General features: G+C 37.9%; 1 protein-coding gene across 13 annotated transcripts in view; it reads left to right on the top strand.

Moving 5' to 3' along the window:
* Positions 1 to 22,859, top strand: part of NEO1 (neogenin 1) — a 249,324-nt gene that overhangs the window by 63,368 nt on the left and 163,097 nt on the right. For all 13 annotated transcript variants that reach the window (XM_070498461.1, XM_070498457.1, XM_070498490.1 and 10 more), the window contains exons 2-5: positions 2,330 to 2,647; positions 6,076 to 6,351; positions 8,890 to 9,043; positions 19,908 to 20,044. In XM_070498461.1, the coding sequence (XP_070354562.1) occupies positions 2,330 to 2,647; positions 6,076 to 6,351; positions 8,890 to 9,043; positions 19,908 to 20,044 (885 nt within the window). The remainder of the gene's footprint in view (positions 1 to 2,329; positions 2,648 to 6,075; positions 6,352 to 8,889; positions 9,044 to 19,907; positions 20,045 to 22,859) is intronic.

Here is a 22,859-nt window from a genome sequence, read left to right as displayed (position 1 = left end):
CTGCTGCTATCAAAACTTTGAACCTCTTTGGTCAATAAGGCAGATGTCATTTTATTTCTGCCAGTGTTCAAATACTGTATGTTATTTTTCTACTCTGGGTACAATAAAATTTAATATTATTATAATAAATTTTATAATAAATTATAATAAATTAATTATACAATTAAGATTTATAGTGAGTGACATGATTTGTTGATATCTGGAGGTGGAGGGATTACAACTGAAAGAAGTTCCCTGTGGATATTTTCCTTTGGTAAGATGAGATTCTGTCAAGGAGTGTGAAATATTTTATCAAAAAGTGAGGAATAGTCTATCAAGAAGTGAGAGCTATTTCGTTAAGAAGTGAGAAATTTGCAGAGACCTGGGAATGTAGAAGAGATCAGACAGGATCATTAAGCCTATTTCAGAATAATTTGTGTGGTGACTTTGATCATAGTAAACTAAAATTAAGCAAACTTAAGTGGATAGGGAATCAGGACCCTGATGAAAAATAAAGGACAGTTTTTATATAAAGGCAGCCAAAGAGTGACTCTCTGGCCCTCGTACTGTGACAAAGGAAAAGTGGTTAAAGAAAATGATGATAGATCTTTTAAAAAATAATCTCTGTTCCCAATAAAGGATTATTCACCAACAACAAAGATTTATGTTATTAAAAAAGAAAACAATGGGTGCCAGCGATTACATTGATGTAATTTTTTTTCAAATGACAAAAATTTTGTCCAAGTTTTAAAATTAAATGTTTTGTTTATTGATATATGTAATAAAATATTTTAAATTGCTAATTTGCATATTTTGATTGCCAATCTAATACATACATTTATCTCTTTTAAGTTCCTGAGTTTTGTTTAAATTTGAGTGGTATAATAAAGATTTAATAGTTATATAGGAAAGGAATAAAAGTAATTTCTCTTAGTTTAGCCATCATTTCGTACTGCCCTGAAGTTTATATTTTGATTTATTTTACTACAGTTCCAGTAAATTACTTCAGTATAAAATTTTTTATGGAATAAGAGGCATGTCATTGCAGGTTACTTTGAAAAATTCGTAAGCTCATTTTCAAGAGTTTTAAGACTTGAAAAATCAATTTTATGTTCATCAAATAGGGGTGGAGACCCCCTTGTGGTGTTTGGGAAAGGGTAATTAGTCTGTTTGGAATTTGTGTATGATTATAAGTATAGGAAAACTTTAAAACAAGTGAATATTATTTCCTTCCTTCTGCTAGTGTGTTTTGTATTTATTTAGGACTATTATTTAATTATGTAATAAAGAAATTAGTCATCCTTAAATTCATAATGTAAGTAAGTGGGGTATGTAGATATATATAAAGTATAAAGGCGTATGTAGATATGTTTGGAAATCAATGTTAGTTTAATTTATTGGACTACCCCTCCCTGATTGTTCACTTAAAGAAATTTGATTACAAATTGAGTTGTTCAAAAGGGGGTTGGTGAGTAGTTGTGTTGACGAAAAGAGGTTTTTAAGCTTTAAGTTGGAAAGCTTTCTCTGACTGAGAATATAAGGTTTACAGGAATATTTTCTTTAAAATTATGTTCTCAAGAACCATGTTGAAAAAACTGGTCAAGGACTTAGAAAAATTAAACTGATCCGTCTTGTGCTCTTTGCATCAAAATGAATTCTAGATGAAGATTAAATATAGAAAATAAAACCACAAAAGTACTAGCATAAAACACAGATGACATTTTTAATATTTTGGAATAGAGGTGAGCTTTTTAAGTATAACATTTAATTTTACGTAATTAAAATTTATTTCGTATGACAAAAATTATAAAGTCAAAATAGAAAAAAGAATATTTGTAAAACAAGATTGCTATGCCCAAAGATTGTTTTTAAGTGAATAGGATGAATAATCCACTAGAAAAATGGAGAAAATATATGTATAGTGAATTTATGAAAGAAATACAGTGAGTAAACATAGGAAGGATACCATACTAACGAAGAATCCTTTCAATTTTCTGCCTCCTTTATGTTCCACAGAAAATTTCACTTTGAATATGATAATTTAAAATATTTGTAAATCCCATTGTAGGGTTTGAAATAAAACTTTTATTAGCTATATCATCTAACAAGGTTTGATTATCTCAGCTAGCAGGGTCTTTTTTCCTAATCTTATTCTAAATGGGTCAAATTTTGATTTTCTAGTAAAAAGTGAATTTTATTTATTAGACATTCATAGTGAAATGACTGTATTTGTGTATCATACCCAAAAAGCATAACCATTTAAGAATAATTTTGAGACATGTTATATTTTCTTACAGAAGTGGTGTAAGAAAGTTTTGCTTAACTTTGTTCTTTTTCTTTATTTTTGTAGGATCCGGTGTTCGAACATTCACTCCATTTTATTTTCTGGTGGAGCCAGTGGATACACTCTCAAGTAGAGGCTCTTCTGTTATATTAAACTGTTCAGCATATTCTGAGCCTTCTCCAAAAATTGAGTGGAAAAAAGATGGAACTTTTTTAAACTTAGTATCGGATGATCGACGCCAGCTTCTCCCAGATGGGTCTTTATTTATCACCAATGTGGTGCATGCCAAACACAATAAACCTGATGAAGGCTATTATCAGTGTGTAGCCACTGTTGAGAATCTTGGAACTATTGTCAGCAGAACAGCCAAGCTCACAGTAGCAAGTAAGTTTTGTTAAGTAATTTATTTGTATTTTCAAATTTTTTATACAGAGTAAATCTTGATAAAAGCAGTATTATCTTAGAGTTTTCATTTAACCAATAACAGCAAATACACTCATTTAACAAGTATCAGTTGAGCATATACTGTGTGTATGGGATTATGCTAGGACTTGCTCAGTACTGTATGGAATAAACTGTAGCACTTTTCCACTTTCTATGATTTAGATGGCTTAAACTTGCTATCAGAAGTATTGAGCCGGTTCTGTTTTTCTTTTTAACTTGGAAATCACAGGGGAAGTTGTGTAGGAAAATCAAGTCACTTTGATTGCTAACTTTTATCCCTCCCAGCATAGCCATTTAGTATAGTTTTCTAAACTTGCAGTATAAACCAGAATCTTGGTTCCTTTATGCCTTAACCAAGGAAATGACATTTAACTGGATGAATTGTTTAAAAATCTGTAGGCTATATATATGTGTGTGTGTGTATTTTTTTAAGGTGAACAGCAGAAAATTCTAAAGAAAAAGACATTCACTCCCTTTTAGAGCATCCTTATTTGCAGAATGATGGAAAGTGTAAGAAAAATTAAGGATCTAGAAGAGAAAGATATGGGTGGTTCCTGAATAAGTCATACCTGTTTTGTAGTAGATACTGGCATTCTTCAGATCAGTGCTTCTTCACTTGAGTACCAGATGAAGTAGTTAGTTTTTATTAAGGGTCACATTGTACAGAAATTGTATTATCTTTGTCTTATATTTATTCTCAGCTTGGTGAAATGCTAACGTGTGAAAAAAAGAATATGACCGACCAAGACAGTAGTTTTCCATCTCATTCCCACTCCAGGGTCATGGTTCCCCATCTCCTGCTCACTCCAGGGTATATTTGCTCATTCATGCAGAGTAGGATGGTTCTTTTTCTCTTTGGAGCCAAATGCTTAAAGTTGAGTTTGACTGTCATGTAAAGCCGCTGTAATTATTCTATAATCACAGATTGAGGATGGAAAAATAAAAGGAGAAAAAAATTAGTTTTTCTTGACAATTTGCCTTTTCTCTTTTCTTCTTCTTTTTTAAATCTATTTGCCAAGCTTTCTCTGACATATTGATAAATAAATTAGCATGATACTGCCCCTATGATGTCACTTAGGTCAGCTCCTGTTTAACATTTATGTTGTTAAACTGGGCTTTAATCTTGACTCCTTCCTTTCAGCTGTCTCCCACATCCAATCACCAAATCCCGTGAATTCTGCTTCCTAACTTCTCTGTACTTGATCTACATTCTCCTCCCTGAGGCGGCTCCTCGTTATTCCTCACCACAGCCTTGAAACTGTGCCTCCTCAGTCTTTCCCTCCTCCAGTCCATTCTCCACACTGTGGTCAGAGCACTCTTCCTCACCCTTCAGTGCTCTTCAGTAACAATATCAAGTTAATGTCCACATTCTTGAACAGGCCTCTTGAATCCTTTCATAAGCTGGCCTCCACTTCACCAGCTTCGTTTCTTAACACCCCACCCTGCCTCTGTCCCTGCCTGCTGCCATCCTCACTGCCCTTACCACCCTCACCACCATCACCAACATCACCACCCTAATCACCTCCAGCACCATCACCACCCTCACCATGTTATAAGCTCTGGCATTACTGAATGCTTTGAGTTCCCTTTCATCCTCTTCCTCTGGCCTTTGCTCATGGCTTCCTTAACTGCCTATTAATCCTATCCTTCACATTTTCTTCTCTTTCTTCTCCTCTGCTAGGTTTGTCCGTCCTTCCTCTTAGCTTTCATATCCTTCAGGAAATGTTTTTGACCTAATATCTAAGTAAACAGGCAATTTTAATACAAGATGATAAATTCTTTAGCTGCAGACAAGATTCTATGGAAGAGTTGTTCAACCTGCTCTTGACCAGGATATCAGGAGGAAATAATAGTTAAGAGATGAATAGAAGTTCTTTTTAATAGTTGCATACTACCCATTGTATAGATACACTGTGATTTATCAAAGATTCCCTTTTTGATGAAGTTACATGGCTAGAAATTGTTTGATGTTATAGGCAATATTGTAGTGAACAACCTTTTGCAAATCTTTATTTCTGTAAAATAGACTACTAGAATTAATAATTCCAGTAATTGCTGGATCATAGGATATACTTTTGTTTGTGTGTATAATTTAAAAAGATAGCACTGAACTGTTGGGCAGTTCCTCAGAATGTCAAATATACAGGTACCATATGACCCAGTAATTCCACTCCTAGGTATATTCCCAAGAAAAATGAAAAGATATGTCTGCATAACAATTTGTACATGGAAGTTCATAGCAGCATTATTTATAATAGCAAGAAGTGAAAACAACCTACATGTCAGTCAAGTGATGAATGGATAACCAGAAAGTGTTATAATCATACGATGGAACATTATTCAGTGATAAAGAGGAATGGAGTTCTTGTAGTTGCTGCAACATGGATGAGCCTTAAAAACATTATGCTAAGTGAAAGAAGCCAGTCACAATAGATCCCTGCATTGTATGATCTCCTATGTATGAAATGTCCACAATAGGCAAGTATATAGAGCCAGAAAGTAGATTGGTGGTTTTCTAGGTCTGGGGTTGGGGAGATGAAGATATTAGGAGGTAGCAAAGGGGATAGGTACAGAGAATGGGAAATGACCACAAGTGAGTACAAAGTTTCTTTTGGGGATGATGAACATGTTCCAAAATTAGATTACAGTGATGGCTATACAACTCTGTGCATATACTAAAAACCATTGAATTGTGCACTTTAAATGGTAAACTTTATGGTATATAAATTGTATTTCAGTAAAACTTTTTTTTAAAAAAAAAAGATATTGTGAAATTGCCATTCTAAAGGACTCTTGGTTAGAGTTCTTTGGTTGCAAGCGATAGAAGCTGGTTGTGGCCAAATCAAGAAAGAAGGGGAGTTTATAACAGGACACTAAGTAGATAGCTCATAGAATTCACTACTGTGAGAGGTCTTTTTCTCTGGGCCGTCTCATTTCTTCACAGTGGAAATTTTTGCTTTGCTGTCTGGGTAGCACCCCTGGCTGAGGGTCCTTCTTCTTTTTTTTTTTTTTTTTTTTTAAAGATTTTATTCTTTCCTTTTTCTCCCCAAAGCCCCCCGGTACATAGTTGTGTATTCTTCGTTGTGGGTTCCTCTAGTTGTGGCATGTGGGACGCTGCCTCAGCGTGGTCTGACGAGCAGTGCCATGTCCGCGCCCAGGATTCGAACCGACGAAACACTGGGCCGCCTGCAGCGGAGCACGCGAACTTAACCACTCGGCCACGGGGCCAGCCCCTGAGGGTCCTTCTTCTTGACCCTGGTTCTACCATGCATGTGGCCACACAGGCTGACTTGCTTCCTGGTCCTCATGACTACATTTTAAAGTAATATTTAATGATATTTTATTTCTTCTTTTCCTTTATTGTCCAGGTCTTCCAAGGTTTGCCAGCCAACCGGAACCTTCTTCAGTTTATGCTGGAAACAGTGCAGTTCTGAATTGTGAAGTTAATGCAGATTTGGTCCCATTTGTGAGGTGGGAACAGAACAGACAGCCTCTTCTTCTGGATGATAGAGTTATCAAACTCCCCAGTGGAACACTGGTCATCAGCAACATGACTGAAAGAGATGGGGGCCTTTATCGCTGCGTAGTGGAAAGTGGTGGGCCGCCGAAGTATAGTGATGAAGCTGAATTAAAAGTTCTCCCAGGTATTAATTTATTATCAGGACTGATGGTGTTATGTTTGTTAATGGGTAAAATTCTTCTGTTAGAATTTTCTTCGGTGAACACTGTTAAGTATGTGGTATGACACACTAGTCTCAGCATGAGGAGTCTCATTTTCTTATGAGAGGTAAAAAGAAGAAAACATCCCAGAAAGATCCAGTCTTTAGTGAATGCGTTAGTCAGTAAAAGTTCATCAAGCAGGAAAGTATGTTCAGCACTAGTGCTTCTGCTTCCTCATGACTTCCTCTCGCTTGTAGTTCGTCATCGTCCCTTGAGCCTCATGATGTTTCATGACCTTTCGGTTTCTCTTCCCCCTGCTAGGTACCTGATTCTTTCCATATTTCTTATTTCAAATCTGAGTTTCTGAATATAACTGGACCATCCCTATGTTATCTGGGCAGAGTTTTTATATGTGACTACTTCGCAGGCTCATTTTCAGCCTGTGGATTGGCTCGCAAAGTGAGACCAGTGTGATGAGCAGCAGCTCTTGAGGGTGTTGCTGATGGGCCTTGAACTGATTTTTTAAAATGCCGTTTCTTTCTTTGTCATCATCATCCTTGCCCTTGTCATTCCTAAACTAGTGTACTCCCAGCTCAGCAGCCACAGTTATCTTTTAAACGTGTATTAGATCATGTCACATCTTTGCTCAGAACCTCCTTACAGTTTCTCATCTCAGGGTCAATGTTAAAGTCCTTGGCCTCTAAGGCTTTATATAATCTTAATGCCACCTCCCTCCTCCATCTCTCTTCTTCCATCTCATGCTCCTCTCCCTCACTCTGTGACTGTGGCCACCTTATGTTTCTGGAGCACTCCAAACATGCTCTTGCTTTAGGGCCTTTCCACTTGCCGTTTTCTCTGCCTGGAATCTTCTTCCCTGGGATATCTGCCTGACTCTCTGTCTTACCTCTCTGCTCAAATATCCCTTTATCAGTGAAGCCTTCCTTGACCACTGTTTAAAACAGCAGTTGGCAGTCTTCCATTTCCACCCCGGTGCTTTCTCCTCCTTCATTTTACTTCAGAACGTGTCACCATCTGACATACCTTATCTTTTATTTGTTGTCTCTCTCCCCCTATTAGTATGTAAGCTCAACGAAGACAGGGAATTTGCTCTGCGGCCAGGAAGGGTAACTGGCATATACATGCCACTAAATACTTGTTTAAGTTTGTTTCTATCAAAACTGATTAAATCTAGCTAAATAATTCAAGGTGAAAAAAAAGAGAGAACTGTTGCCACATAGCAGTGCCTCCAGCCTGCTTCCTGACTTGCTTTAAATGGCAGAGGTCCTATTTCTTCTCTATACCTGGGGTAACATTCAAGCAAATCTTCAAAATTGGGTCCAAGGAAATGGGATTCTCCATGTCAAAGGATGAACCACCACTCGATACCTGAAAAAAAACAAAGCACTGAATGTTTGTTTACTTAAGTAAACGATGGAGAGGTATGCTTGTCAAACATAGTCTTTTTAAATAATGCAAACTGCTGATCTCCTATAGAATTTTTGGGAAGACATTGTTTTTGATGTGTTAGGAGGCAGGGGTGGGTTGATGTCATTCATAGAAGCATGTTTTATGGTTGCTTACAGAGGTGAGAGCAGGTTAATGTCAGCCTTAGAAGCAAGTGATTCCATCGCCAAATGGCTGACTTTTAAACCTGAGGCTAGCACTGATTGGTTGGTTTTCAAAGGCATATTCACTGAAGTGAGTTGTCAGTGATCTATTAGACAGTGTTTGCTGGTTACCGTGGCTACGAAACTGTCATCGATTGGTTACACAAGTTTAGAGCCAGCTCTGGTAGTTGTTACCATGACTGTAGAACATTTTTTCCTAAGATCACGGGGACAGGAGTCACATCTCTTTGCCTGAGAATGGTCTTTTTTCTTAAAACTTAACACTGGAAATATCGCCCCATCAAGTAGAGAACCCTCTCTTCCACCCATGAGAGTGTGGCCTTTTCATATGTCCATAAGAGGGCAACTTTATAAAGTGAACACACGCATAGTGGTAGCCTGATAGTTGCATCATTATAAAATTAAAGGGTTGACGGACTAAGTGAGCAAGTTAAAAAGATGAAACTCTGAAAGATTTTCAGCAGTAACACACAGATATAGGGAGGGAAAGGAAACCTCTTATGATAGCGCTGTGAGTGTGGAGGATGCTGCTAAGGGTCCTGAGCTTGCTCAGTCTTTGCTCCATTTATACCATTCATGAGACATTGACTTCGTCCTGTCTTTTAAAGTGAAGGGAATTCATGTTAAATCTCCCTCAGTTGACCAGTAAGCACCTTGAAGGCCGGAGCTTTAACTTACACATCTTTAAGGCCCTCAGAGAACCTAGCACGATGTTTTGCATGTAGAAATTAAGTAACATTTGCAAATTTAAATGGAATTTTCTTTGGTCACTTTGTTAAAATATGTTGTTATATAAAACCATACAGACTCAATAGGAGTTTGCCATTCTTCATCATTAAAGTGGTAAAGTGCTTTCTTAATCATTGCCTTTAATTTAAATTTTTTTTTTTTTAGATCCTGAGGTTACATCAAACTTGGTATTTTTGAAACAACCTTCTTCCTTAGTCAGAGTCATTGGTCAGAGTGCAGTGTTGCCATGTGTTGCTTTGGGACTTCCTACTCCAACCATAAGATGGATGAAAAATGAGGAGGCACTTGACACAGAAAGGTAATGTTGTCTGCCTAAAAGCCTCGTCAGCTTTAGCTTAGACTTGGTCTAATCTTACTCGGGACTATTGATTGATCAATAAAAAAAATGACTCTCTACTTTATTTTTACTTAAACACATCATAATGCTCATTTATCATCCTTGAAATATGTTTATATGCTATATATGATTAGGATGTTTAAAGAAAAAAATCCTTTCAACATATTAAGGGATAATTATTTCATTTGTTCTTTCTGAGCTGCAGTATACTTAGCTTAAGGCCTCAGGACCTCCTTCCCTAAATTGTGGCAAGAGTTTCTGGTCCTGATTAGCCTGAGACTTCTCACTCATTCTCCTATGCATTTTGTTGATAGTAGTTTTTTCTTTTATTCAAACAGTAAAAGAAAATGTATTCCTCATTCTTTTGTTTTGCTTTTAAAATCATACCAGCCTTCTTCTGTCATCACAAATTCTCCATCTTCCATGAAAACCTTTTCTGTTAATAACAACCACTCTGTCAACCCTCCCACCTTCCTCCTTACTTTCTTATGTAATGGATACTTTTCTCAGTTGTATTCTGATAAGAGAACTGAGGTGGTAGTTGGGGTGGTAGTTAGGTATGTTGTGTTTCCAAAACAAAGTTATCTTGTGCATTGTAGAATGTTGAGTAGCATCCCTGACTTCCACCTGTTAGATGCCAATAGCACTCTCAAGTTGTAACAACCAAAAATGTTTCTAGATATTGCCAGGTGTCCCCTGGGGAACGAAATTGTCCCCAGTTGAGGAGCACTGTTCTAGAGCAGTGCTGTCCAATAGAAATATGATGCAAGCTGCATATATAATTTAAAGTTTTTTGTGGCATGGACCTGTACTTTTCGTCTGTCAGTGGCCATGCTATGATGGTGGCTCACATACAAAAAGAAAAAAAAGAGGAAGATTGGCAACAGATGTTAGTTCAGGTTGAATCTTCCTCATCAAAAAAAACACCTTTTGTATTTTATCATCATAGAAAGACATTCTGAAGATATATGATATAGGAGTTTGATTTCTTATATAAGAAATAAAAGCGAGAATTCCTATGATTCTCATTTGTTTATTCAATGGTTATTCAATGCTGATTATGTTAGGCTCTGTTCTAGGTACTGGGAATAGAGTAATAAACCAAATAGAGTTGTTGCTCTTGGAGCTCGTATTCTATTAGGGAAGAGTCAGATAATAATCATATAAAATTTGAGTTTATAGTAAGTGCTGTGAAGAAAATTAATACAAAGTATGCCAGGGATGCCAAAAGAGATAGAGGTGAGGTTGCTATGTTATGTAGTGTGTTTGAGAATTGTTCTGTTAGTAGAGAGATCCTCAGGCTGAGGTCTGGGTGGGTCAGGGTATACAAATAATGGTAGAAATGTTATGTATCTTCCTTTTATGTTACATAAAATTTTTACATTTGAGTTTATTCAGAGATATTTCAGAGGGGAAATGTTTTTAATTAAATCAAAGGTGGATATATCATGGCTCGTAATATTCTTCTGAATTTTAAGGATAAATCAGGAGACTTTTAAGATTGAGTAGACTGTTTATACCTTGAGTTCTGTAGGCTTCTGCATGCTTGGGTTTTGTGGTAGGAAAGTCTGAGAAGCATTGCCTTGTTATATCACTGTCTCAGGAAGATTTAGAAGAATGTAAGAGCAGGACAGCATTGTTCTTCATGTTGGTATTTCTAGACCCCAGCACAGTGCTTGGCTCATAATGGGTTAGACCCATTAGAGTGTTTACCAATATATTTTGATTGAATGCCTGAATGTAATATAGGAAAATATAAGTAGATGAATAGAACACAAAAGAACTTCAGGTTACATGTAGGTAATTACTCAAAATATCTTTGTTTCTACCAGAGCCTTATGAGATATATAAATAGGCCTTAGCTAATAAATTATTTAGACCCCAATTAGAAATTTAGGAATTGTGGGGCTGGCCCTATGGCCAAGTGGTTAATTTCGCATGCTTCGCTTCAGTGGCCCAGGGCTTCACCAGTTCAGATCTTGGGCGCAGACATGGCACTGCTCATCGGGCCGCGCTGAGGCGGTGTCCCACATGCCACAACTAGAAAGACCCACAACTAAAATGTACAACTAGGTGCTGGAGGGATTTGGGGAGAAAAAGCAGGAAAAAAATTTAGAAATTGAAAGAAAAAAGTGGCTAGACATAGAGATAGTACTGAGCTGGCTCTAGTAAAAAATCTTTAATAAACATCCTTCTCTATTACTAATCTTAAGATCTGTTTGAAAATGAATATTAAAACATTATAATGGCTTTTATAAATATCTTAAGGATTGATGTCTTTACTTAATATTTTGATCAAATTTGTTCAGATCAAAACCAAACATAGCTATTGAAGGGGGCATGAGGGCAGAAATGTATTCCATTCTTTGAATAGTTTTATTTTAAAGGAAGAGAATCCAGAAAATACAAATGCTAAAAATGCAAGGTGACTGACAGCAAAATGTCCTTTAGTAATCAAATAATGTTATGTTTTAGTAGAATGCTAGATCAGAACCCAGCTACAAAGGAACAGGTTATAGTTATAAAAATGCTTAATGTTATTACAATTCATAATAGTAGAAAAATTAGATTATTTAAAAAACAAGTGGAGAACTCCCATTTCTGGAAAGACGGAGTAGTTGTGTATGTTTCTCTATTCTTCTTGCTAAGTACAACTAAAAACCCTGTACAATAGATATAAAACAAACATAAGAAGACTCTGAAAGATAGAGAGAGGAAGATTGACTGGCTAGGGACCTTGGGACCCAAAGAACAACATGATGGTGAACTCCTTGGGATTTGTTTATACCTCATCTATCCCACCTTGAGGCTGAAGAAGCTGGCAGTGCTAACAGATGCATACAAAAAAGCTCTAACAAAAGTGTCCCCTCCCTAGCCAGAGGACCAGGAGAAAGGGGCAGCCTAGTGAGACAAAAACTGCTAGACTATAATCACTCCTGCTTCAGCCAAACACCACAGAAGAAACTATGTCCTCGCCCTCACCAGGCCTCGCCAGGTTGTAATGAGGTCCCCCAACCTCCCTGCTGTATGGTGTCAGAGGCTAAGTGGGGAGCCAAGACGTTCATCCCAGCCAGGCAGTTTGGAGGCCCCCTTCCCTGCTGTGTCAGTGGAGACCACCTGGGGAGCCTGGACTTTTATTCCACCTGGCAGTAAGAGATACTCCTTACTTTCTTCCCTTCCCCATAGTGGAGAGTCAGAACTTTCACCACCATGCCATCTCGAGGTGTCAGTGGATGCCACGTGAAGAATACTCATGAGGCACTCCTACCGCACCCAGCCAGGGGGCAGTATCTGGAGGCCTAGCGGGGAATCAGAACTCCCAGCCCTGTTAAGGGGTAATGAGGAGTCCCCCATCTCCCTTAGGTATTAATGGAGACTAGCTGGGTACCTGGACTTCTGTCTCCACCTGATGGTGATGAAGTAGTACCTCGCTCTTTCTCTGCTAGAGTGGCGTCAGAAGAAGCCTGCTAAAACAAAAGGTTTGGTGAGATCCAGACCCTCATAACATAATACCCCAAATATCCAGATTTCAACTGAAAATTACTCATCACACCAAGAACGAGGAAAATCTCAAATGAGAAAAGACAGTAGTTGGCAACACTGAGAATGATAGGTTTTAGAATTATCTGACAAATATTTTAAAGCAGTCGTCATAAAAATACTTTAACGAACAATTATGAACACACTTGAAACAAATGAAAAAAATAGAATATGTCAGCAAAGAAATAGAAAGTCTCCTCAGAGAAATAGAAGATTTAAAGAAGAACCAAGTGGAAAATTTTGAACCTAGATAGTAACCAAAATAAAAACTTCAGTGGATGGGCTCAGTGGCAGACTGGATGGGACAGAGCAAGGAATCAGTGGACTGGGAAAAAGAGAGAAGACACAAATGATCGCTATTAGGACTGAAGCAGGGGACGCCACTACAGACCCTGAAGACATCAAAAAGATAATAAGGAAATACTGTAAATAGCTGTGCACATGTAAATTTGACAACTTAGACAAAATAAACCACTCCCTCAAAAACACCAACTACCTCAGCTAACCCAATATGAAATAGAGAATTTGAATAGCCTTCTAACTGTTGAGGAGACTGAACTTGTAGTTTTAGAACTACCAAGAAAAGACGTCTCCAGCCCCAAATAGTTTCACTGGAGAATTCTACCATCATTTGAAGAAGAATGAACACCAATTCTACAGAATCTCTCTGGAAAATAGAAGAGAAGGAATTGAAGCTAGTATTACCCTGATGTGAAAACTAGATAAAGATAGTACAAAAAAGAAAACTACAGAGCAATATCCCTCGTGAATATAAACATAAGAATTCTTAACAAATTATTATCACGTGGAATTCAGCAATGTATAAAAAGTCATATATACCATGACCAAATGGGTGTATTCCAGGGGTGCAAGGCTGACTCGGTATTCCAGAATTAACCAGTGTAATTCACCATATTAACAAACTGAAGAAAAAAACCTGCATGATCAAATTAATCAATGGAGAAAAAGCACTTCACAAAATTCAACACCCATTCGTTGTTTAAAAAAAAAAAAAAAAAGCCTTCAGAAAAATAACTTAAGAATATCTACAGAAACCCTACAGCTAACATACGTAATGGTGAAAGACAATAGTTTCCCCCTTAACATCAGGAATCATTTAAGGAAATTCACTGGCAGAGTGCTGTAAGTTCTAGCAAGTTCAGTTAGGCAAGAAAAAGAAAAGGCGCACAGATCAGAAAGGCAGAAATAAAACAGTCCCTATTTGCAGATGATATGTTTATCTATATAGAAAATCCCAAACAATCCACAAAAAACTCTTAGAACTGAGAAATGAGTTCAGCAAGGTCACAAGATACAAGATAGACGTAAAAATCAGTTGTATTTCTATATACTAGCAATAAACATGTGAAACACTGAAATTATAAATACAATAGTATTTACAGTCACAAAAATTTGAAATACTTAGGTGTAAATCTAACAAAAACTACTTAGCTTTGTATGCTAAAAACTACGGAGTGCTAACAAAAGACATCAAAGATCTAAATAAATGAAGAGATGTACCATGTCCATAGATTGAAAGACTCAACAGAGTAAAGATGTCACTTCTCTTCAAATTGATATACAGCTTAACTCAATTCCTGTCAGAATCTCACCAAGATTTTTAGTAGATATAGACAAGATTGTTCTAAAATATATGTGGAAAAACAAAGGAACTGGAATATTTAAACACATTTTTTTAAAAGTGAGAAGAATCAGGGGCTGGCCCCGTGGCCGAGTGGTTAAGTTCGCGTGCTTCGCTGCAAGTGGCCAAGTGTTTCGTTGGTTCGAATCCTGGGCACAGACATGGCACTGCTCATCGAGCCACGCTGAGGCAGCGTCCCACATGCCACAACTGGAAGGACCCACAACGAAGAATATACAGCTATGTACTGGGGGGCTTTGGGGAGAAAAAGGAAAAAAATAAAATCTTAAAAAAAAAAAAAGTGAGAAGAATCAGTCTACCTGATTTTAATATTTACTATATAGCTACAATAATCAAGACTTTATGGTGTTGATGGAGAGACAGACACATATATCAGTGGAACAGAATAGAACATCCAGATGTAGATCCACACAAAAATGCCCAACTAACTGTTGACAAGGATGTAAAAGTGATTCAACAGGGGAAAGATAACCTTATCAACAAATGCTGCTGGCGTAATTGGATACTCATTCACAGCCAAAAAAATGAACCTCAACCTAAGCCTCATATGAAAAGTTAACCTTGGGGCTGGCCCCACGCCTAGTGGTTAAGTTCGGCATGTTTTGCTTCAGTGGTCTGGGTTCGCAGGTTCGGATCTCAGGCACAAACCTGTATCACTCAGCCATGCTGTCGCAGCAACCCACATATTAAAAAAAGGAAGATTGGCACAGATGGTTGCTCAGGGCTTATCTTCCTCAGCAAGGGAAAAAAAAGAAAAAAGTTAACCTTATACAAAAAAAACGAACGCAAAATCAATCATGAACCTAAATGTAAAATGCAAAATGAAATTTTGGAAAAGAAACATAGGAGAAAATCAGAATCTAGGGCTAGGCAAAGAGTTTTTAGATTTGACACAAAAGCATAATCTGTAAAAGGAAAATTGGATTTCATCAGAATTAAAAACTTGCTCTATGAAAGACCCTATTAAGAGGATGAAAAGATAAGCTACAGAGTGGGAGAAAATATTTGCAAACCACACGTCCAATAAAGGACCAGTGTGTAAAATGTATAAGGTTCTCTCAAAACTCAACAGTAAAAAATCGCATATAATCCAGTTAGAACATGGGCAAAGACAAGAATAGATGTTTCACCAAAGAAGATATACAGCTGGCAGATAAGCACAAGAAAAATTAACATCATTAGCCCTTAGGGAAATGCGAATTAAGACCACAGTGAGTTATCACTACGTTCCTATTGGAATAGCCAACATTAGAAAAGAGTGACACCACCAAATGCTGTCAAGGATGTGGAGAAATGGGATCACTTTGATATTGCTGGTAGGAATATGAAATGGTACAGCCACTCTGAAAACCTGTTTGGCAGTTCGTTATAAAACATGTACGACTGCCGTATGACCTAACATTTACACTTTTGGGCATTTACCCTATAGAAATGGACTTAATGTTCACACAAAACCTGTACCTGGATATTTATAGCAGCCTTATTCATAATAGCCCCAAACTAGAAACAACCCAGATGTCCTTCATTGAGTGAACAGTTAAACTACGGTGTATCCACACTGTGGAATCACTGCTGAGCAATAAAAGGAATGAACTATTGATACATGCACAACTTGGATGACTCTCCAGAGAATTATGATGAGTGAAAAAAACCAGTCCCCAAAGGTTCCACACTTCATGATTCTATTTATATAACATTCTTCTTGAAATGACAAAATTACTGAAATGGAGAACCAGATCAGCGTGTGCTAGGGGTTAACGAGGAGGGAGTGGGAGGGAAGTGGTGTGGCTATGAAAGGGCAGTGTGAGGATCCTTGTGGTGATGGAAACGTCAGGATCGTTGGGCTGTAGTTTTACAAGGTGTACCATTGGGGAAACGGGGTAAAGTGTACCTGGGATCTCTCCGTATTATTTTTTAGAACTGCATGTGAATCTACAGTTACTTCAAAATGAAAAGTTTAAGGAAGAAAACAAATGAGAGAATAAATTTTGTGCCAGAGAGTATATAAGACGTGGCTTTCACCTCTCTTTCCTTTCTTGCTGTTTTAGAGGAAGAGGAGTCTTAGAAATCCTTTTGTGGTCTAGATCTTATTACTTTCCATCCTCTCCGGCACTTTCATGAATCTTCTTTTCAGACTTTTCCCTCTCCACGCACTCTTTGTCTTTTGCCTATAAAAAGGCTCGGCTCTCTCACTCAAGTAACAACAGCAGCAACAACACACAAAAACCTAAATCAGACAGGCAGTTTTCCTTTTGCTTCCCCTTCACACTTACTGCTTAGCCTTAAGACTCTTCGTTGGCATGTGTTTCTTCCTCACTTCTCTATCCAATCCATCTACAACATTTTCCATTTTACCTCCGAAATATCTCTAAAATCCGTCTGTGTTGCCACCACCTTATTCCAAGCTACTGTCACTTGTCACCTCAGTTACTGGATTAGCCTCCTAACTATTCTGCCCACACGTTCTCTGGCCTCCTTCCAAATACGTCTGCATACTCCTGCCAGAGCAGTCTTTTCAAAGCTCAAATCTCACCACACCATTTCAACTCCCCACCCAATTTTAAAAATGTTTAATGGATTTCCTTTGTTTTTAGGTTGAAGATTCAAATTCTAAAATGGCTTTCAAAGCCTTGTGCAGTCTGGCTCCACCCTCTTCTTTCTCTCTTTTTTTCTTCTCATACTTTGCCACACTAGTTATTTTCAGATCCCCAAATACACTGTGGTCCTTTCTGCCACAGTTCCTTTGCATGTGCAAGTCTTTCTGTGATCTTTTTCTCCCCCTCATTATCTCTTATTTCCTCATTCTTCAAAAGGTTACTTTGGTCAGGAAGATCTCTCTATTTCTGATTTCCTGGCAGGTTCTTTTGGTATACCATTTTGTAGAATTGTCATCTTTTATGTCTGTCTGTCCCAGTGAGTTGCACTGATTGCGTTTTTGCTCACTGCTGCATCCCCAGTTGCTACCTGACACATGTAGAGACACCAGTAAATATTTGTTAAATGAGTTAATAAATCCCGCTCCGTACCCTCATCATCCAGCTTTTTTCAAAGAGTGGTTAATACTTTTTGTCTTCTTTTTACCCCTGTTGTTAATACCAGAGTTCATCTTTTTTTTGTTTAATTCTGGACTATTACAATAACTTTACAACCAGACCTCCTGCTTCTAGTCTTTTCCCCACTCCTCTGGTTTCTTCACTAAATTTGATCGTGTTATTCACCTACTCAAAAGCCTTTCCCTTTGGCCAAAAAATAAGGTCTCCATAGCACACCACGCTGTCCTGGATTGACCGCTGGCTATACTCAGGGACACATACACAGACAGTCACTGTGCCCAACAGCACTCAACTCAACTTGTACCCATTGACCATGCGTGTTTTTTTTACGTATTGTTGCTTATGCCCGCATCTTTGAATTTTGGAATTCTAAAGACTTGATTGTCATTTTACTATAAGCCATCATATAGTTATCTGAACAAGTTAAATGAATTCTGCCAAGCTAATGGACATTTTTCCTCCCAGGCTTCTTTTGGGGGAGTAAAATCAACTCCATTAAGAAAGATTGACTTCTGTACTAGTACTCAGTTATGGCAAATATGAGGCATAGCAAGTATCAGGAATATTTTCTTGTATAACTATTAGATATAAATTACTGTATCTCAATTTCAAAAGTACCATACTAACCAGTGTTTCAAATTATGTTCCTCTCAGCTAGGTATCTTATGTATATGTTGCTGATTTCCCATTTTTTTTTTTTTTGAAGATTTTATTTTTTCCTTTTTCTCCCCAAAGCCCCCCGGTACATAGTTGTGTATTCTTCGTTGTGGGTTCTTCTAGTTGTGGCATGTGGGACGCTGCCTCAGCGTGGTCTGATGAGCAGTGCCATGTCAGCGCCCAGGATTCGAACTAACGAAACACTGGGCCGCCTGCAGCGGAGCGCGCGAACTTAACCACTCAGCCACAGGGCCAGCCCCGATGATTTCCCATTTTTGAACATTGTTTTTCATTTCTGGAGCTTAGTAGTGATTTTGTCCAAGGGTAAAATACAGGATTTTAATTTTAGTAAATTTTTCTTATTTTGTGAGACACTGAAACCCTTTCTTATGTCTCTGTTTATTCTATCCTGGTCATTCTTGCTCTGTTCCGTGATATGTTGTCTTGCTTCTCTATTCTGTCACTTCAAGTTGGGATTTGAGGGCATAATTAAGATGTTTCAAATTGGAAGGCCACTTGATAAGTTTAATGATCACCTTGTAGGGTATTTCTTAGAGAAATCACCAAACCTGATTCTGGGTTTCCTATTTCTTTGTCCAGAAACTTAATCTTTTTTTTTTTTTTTTTTTGAGGAAGTTTAGCCCTGAGCTAACTACTGCCAGTCCTCCTCTTTTTGCTGAGGAAGACTGGCCCTGAGCTAACATCTGTGCCCCTCTTCCTCTACTTTATACGTGTGATACCTACCATAGCATGGCTTGCCAAGTGGTGCTATGTTCGCACCCAGCATCCGAACCAGGGAACTCTGGGCCGCTGAGAAGCGGAACGTGCGCACTTAACCACTGCACTACCGGGCCAGCCCCAGAAACTTAATTTTATCAGGTTCCAGAAGACTAATTACCCAAACTCACAGTATACTGAAATTTAAGCTAGAATAGCACTTTACTTAAAGATGAAAATTATAAATGTGGCACAGACTGAATAGTCATGTCCTCTGATTTTTTCCCATCAGAAATTCTGTTTTCATGAAAAGCCAAATTACAGTCAGAACTTTCTTGTTGAGCATAGGTAGAGACAGGAAGTGTGAGTTAAGATTTGAGAGAAAAATCTGCCTATGAAAACCAGTTTAGACATAGAACCTCAAAATAAAAATAAAATTGTAGCTCTCCAAACTAAACTTGTTCACTTTGTGAAAAGTTGACCAGGATAAGATTTGAGGTTTCCTCCGCGATGTCACGGGGTCAGTTTACTTTCTCTAGGTGTTCTCTGTAAGTAGACCTACGTCACTCCACTCCGTGGTGCTGGGTCAGTGATCATCAGCACCTCTGTTGATAATGGCAAGGTGCTGGCTGATTGACGCCAGCTCCCACACCCAGGGAACTGCTTTCTGGCAGCTGTCCTCTCTCCCTTCCCTTCTCCTGTTCCTCCCTTCCCTAGCCAGGCCACCATAGGAAACTTTCAGTAGGAACTGTGACCCCATGAATGACTGTTTCTGATCTGACATTTTGCCCTCTCTCTTAGTCATCTCAGTGTGGCCTAGCTGTGGTGGAATGACTCTTAAATTGATTCCAGACTTCAAAATTACACAATTTGCAGAAAAAATTGGGCAGAGAAGGGAGGCAAGGATGGACTCTGGGGAGCAGAATTAGTCACAAAAGTTAGATTCTTTGGGAATAATGATAAATGTCAGAGATAATTCATTTTAAGATTTTTATTTGTATTTTTGATATTTATGCATGTAAACTATGAACAAAGCAAATTGGACTAAATTAAATTCTGATAATTTCATATTGGTCTCAGTCCATCTGTAGCCATATAAATAATCATATTGTTTAATTGCTTTTCTGCTTAATGTGGAAAGTTTCTCAGGTATTATTTTCCTAGTTCTGAAATGTATCACTGTTTTTTTATGCAGCTCTGAAAGATTGGTATTGCTGGCAGGTGGTAGTCTGGAGATCAGTGATGTCACTGAAGATGATGCTGGGACTTATTTTTGCATAGCTGATAATGGAAATGAGACAATTGAAGCTCAGGCAGAGCTTACAGTACAAGGTATGTAAATATTTCCTGTATAAATAAAAAAATCTGTATACTTTATGGGTTTGCTAATTGTTTAATATTAATACAGGAGAGACAATATAGCATAATAGTTAAAAGCTGAGCTTTAAACCAGACAGTTTGGGTTCAAATTGAGTCTTGTATTTCCTAGCTATGTAGTTATAGGAAATTTATTTAACTTCTCTGAGCCTCATTTTCTTCATCTGTGAAATGGAGATAATAAGAGTACTTACCTCATTGGGGTTGCTTTGAGGATTAAAAGAGTTAATACTTGTAAAACTCCCAGAATAGTGACTAGAATATGGTATGAGCTCAGTTAGTTACTGTTACTATTATCTGTAGTAGCAGTGTGGGGAAGGGTGTGATCTGGTGCATCTGGAAGGTTCAGTTCACTTTTCTTGTCTCAGGATGCTTTCTCACAAGGGCCTCTGTTCTCTGACCCAGAACCATGTATCTATCTCCTCAGTATTGTGTTCCCTCCTTTTGGGTAAATAGATCACCCAGGAAAGAGTGCACTGTGGTTCTTAATATAACGTCATCTGTTTGACGATTTCTTTCATTCTGTTCAGCTAATGCTGATCCTCACAGCCTCTCTCCTTATAGATTCTCTGATTTACACGTCAGAGAAAATAAACGTGGCCTGTACACACAGTTCACAGTCTCTTCTTTATCCATGTCTCCCTTGCCCTTCCTCCATGTGGAAATGTACCCTCAGAAGATGATTTGCTCTCTCCCCTGTGATTTGCCTGCACCCTCATTTATCTTTGTCTCAAATATCCCTTCTCCATCATTTTCAGGGGAGTCCAACAGTGCTTGGATATGTGGAAGTATATATTGGCTCATGATACTCATTATCAACTTGTCCCATATTGTATTATATTTGGTAGAATACTTCCTGATCTGTAGTTTGGGGTTGTTTCATATTTTATATGAATATTTGTTTTTCTTGGTACATTTTGTGGGTTTTGCAGTGAGAAGTAGAGAAGCCACATTCTTACCCCAGATGACTCAATTATTAATAGGAATTGGGGAGCAGGCTGTTCGGGGTTCTATGCTGATAGAGACATAGAATGTTTATATTCTCTATTGCTATTTGTGGGTGGGTTCATAATCTCTGAAGATCAAAAGAACAGGCCGTGGAGTTCACGTAACTGTTCTCTCAGCTGAGCTCAGCCATTGTTCTTGGCTATATGAAAGGTTGCCTGTGACGAGTTGTAGAATCACCAGTTTATTTCTTTACCTCTATGTGGATGGTAATGGACAAATAAAATATTAGTGATCTTTATCTTATTAGGTCTCTGTGCCTCCCTTAGTGGAAGTTTTCTCTCTGTTTTTTCCATTAATCAGATTCTTGGCCTAATGCGCTTCCATTTTCCTTTCTGTGCCTCAGTTTCCTCCACTTTTATTAGTATCAAATGAGAGGCATAGTGTTCACCATACATATCAGTTGTATCTGTCCATGTGATTTTTCTACTCTTTTATTTTATTTAATTTTTTTTTTGTGGTGAGCAAGATTGGCCCTGAGCTAGCATCTATTGCCAATCTTCCTCTTTTTGCTTGAGGAAGACTGTCACTGAACCAACATCTGTGCCAATTTTCCTCCTTTTTTTGTATGTGGGATGCTGCCACAGCATGGCTGGATGAGCAGTTTGTAGGTCTACGCCTGGGATCTGAACCTGCAAACCCCAGGCCACTGAAGTGGAGCATGCAAACTTAACCACTATACCTCTGGGCCGGCCCATCTACTCTTTTATTTGTATTTATTGTATGGAATCTAATTGAGATTCTACCTATGAACTGTGTTTTTTAGTTATAAGATAATGCATACATCTTTTTTTTTTACTTAGTGCTTTTTTTTTTGGTGAGGAAGATTGGCCCTGAGCTAACATCTGTTGGCAGTCTTCCCCATTTTTTTTTTCCCCTCCACAAAGCCCCAGTATGTAGTTGTATATCCTAGTTGTAAGTCATTCTAGTTCTTCTGTGTGGGATGCCACCACATCATGGCTTGATAAGCAGTGTGTAGGTCCATGCCCAGGAACCGAACTGGCGAATCCCGGCTGCCAAGGCCGAGCATGCAAACTTAACCACTTGGCCACAGGGCCAGCCCCCAACATACATCTTAAAATTTGTACCCAGTTCCATCTTATTATCTGTGCCTAGGGAAAGTACCCTTTAAGTGAATACATTTTAGAAAACTGAGAAAAGAATAAGAGGGAGGAATCCCAGATATTAAAAATTACAAGAAACCTCTAATCAAAACAGCATGGTATTGGCCCAAGAATAGACAGTAGAAAAAGAATAGTATCCAACTGTTACAAGGAATTATGGAACTTTAAAATGTTATTAAAGTAGCAGTTCAATTTAGAGGGGGAAAGTGTTTTTATTTACTAAGGGCTATTGGTACAATAGACCTTCAAGTGGAAAGTCTCTACTTGGATCTCGACTTCAAACCAAAGGTCTGAATGTGAAAAAGTGAGCAAGATATGGGATAGTGTTTGTATTATGTCCAGTGGAAGAGACTGTTTTAGGAAAAACAGAAAATAGCTTGTCAAGCAAAAACCAACAAATTTTGACAACTTTTTTGAAGAAAAGTTATTTAGAAAAAACTCTGTAAATAAGGGCTGAATGCAGATGATAGACTGGGAGAAAATATTTGTAACACATAGCTGAGAAAGGGTCAGACTCCTTAAAATACAGAGAGCTTTCAGAACCAGATTTTTAAAGAAAGAAATAATCTGAGGAAGATTGATAAAGAATATGAACAGACGATTCACAGAAGTTAATTAGCTATTCACATTTCTTCATCAGT

Source organism: Equus asinus, chromosome 2 (assembly GCF_041296235.1).
Source record: "Equus asinus isolate D_3611 breed Donkey chromosome 2, EquAss-T2T_v2, whole genome shotgun sequence".
Lineage (NCBI taxonomy): Eukaryota > Metazoa > Chordata > Mammalia > Perissodactyla > Equidae > Equus > Equus asinus.
Note: the sequence above shows the minus strand (reverse complement) of the source record. Positions and strands in the feature narration are given on the sequence as shown.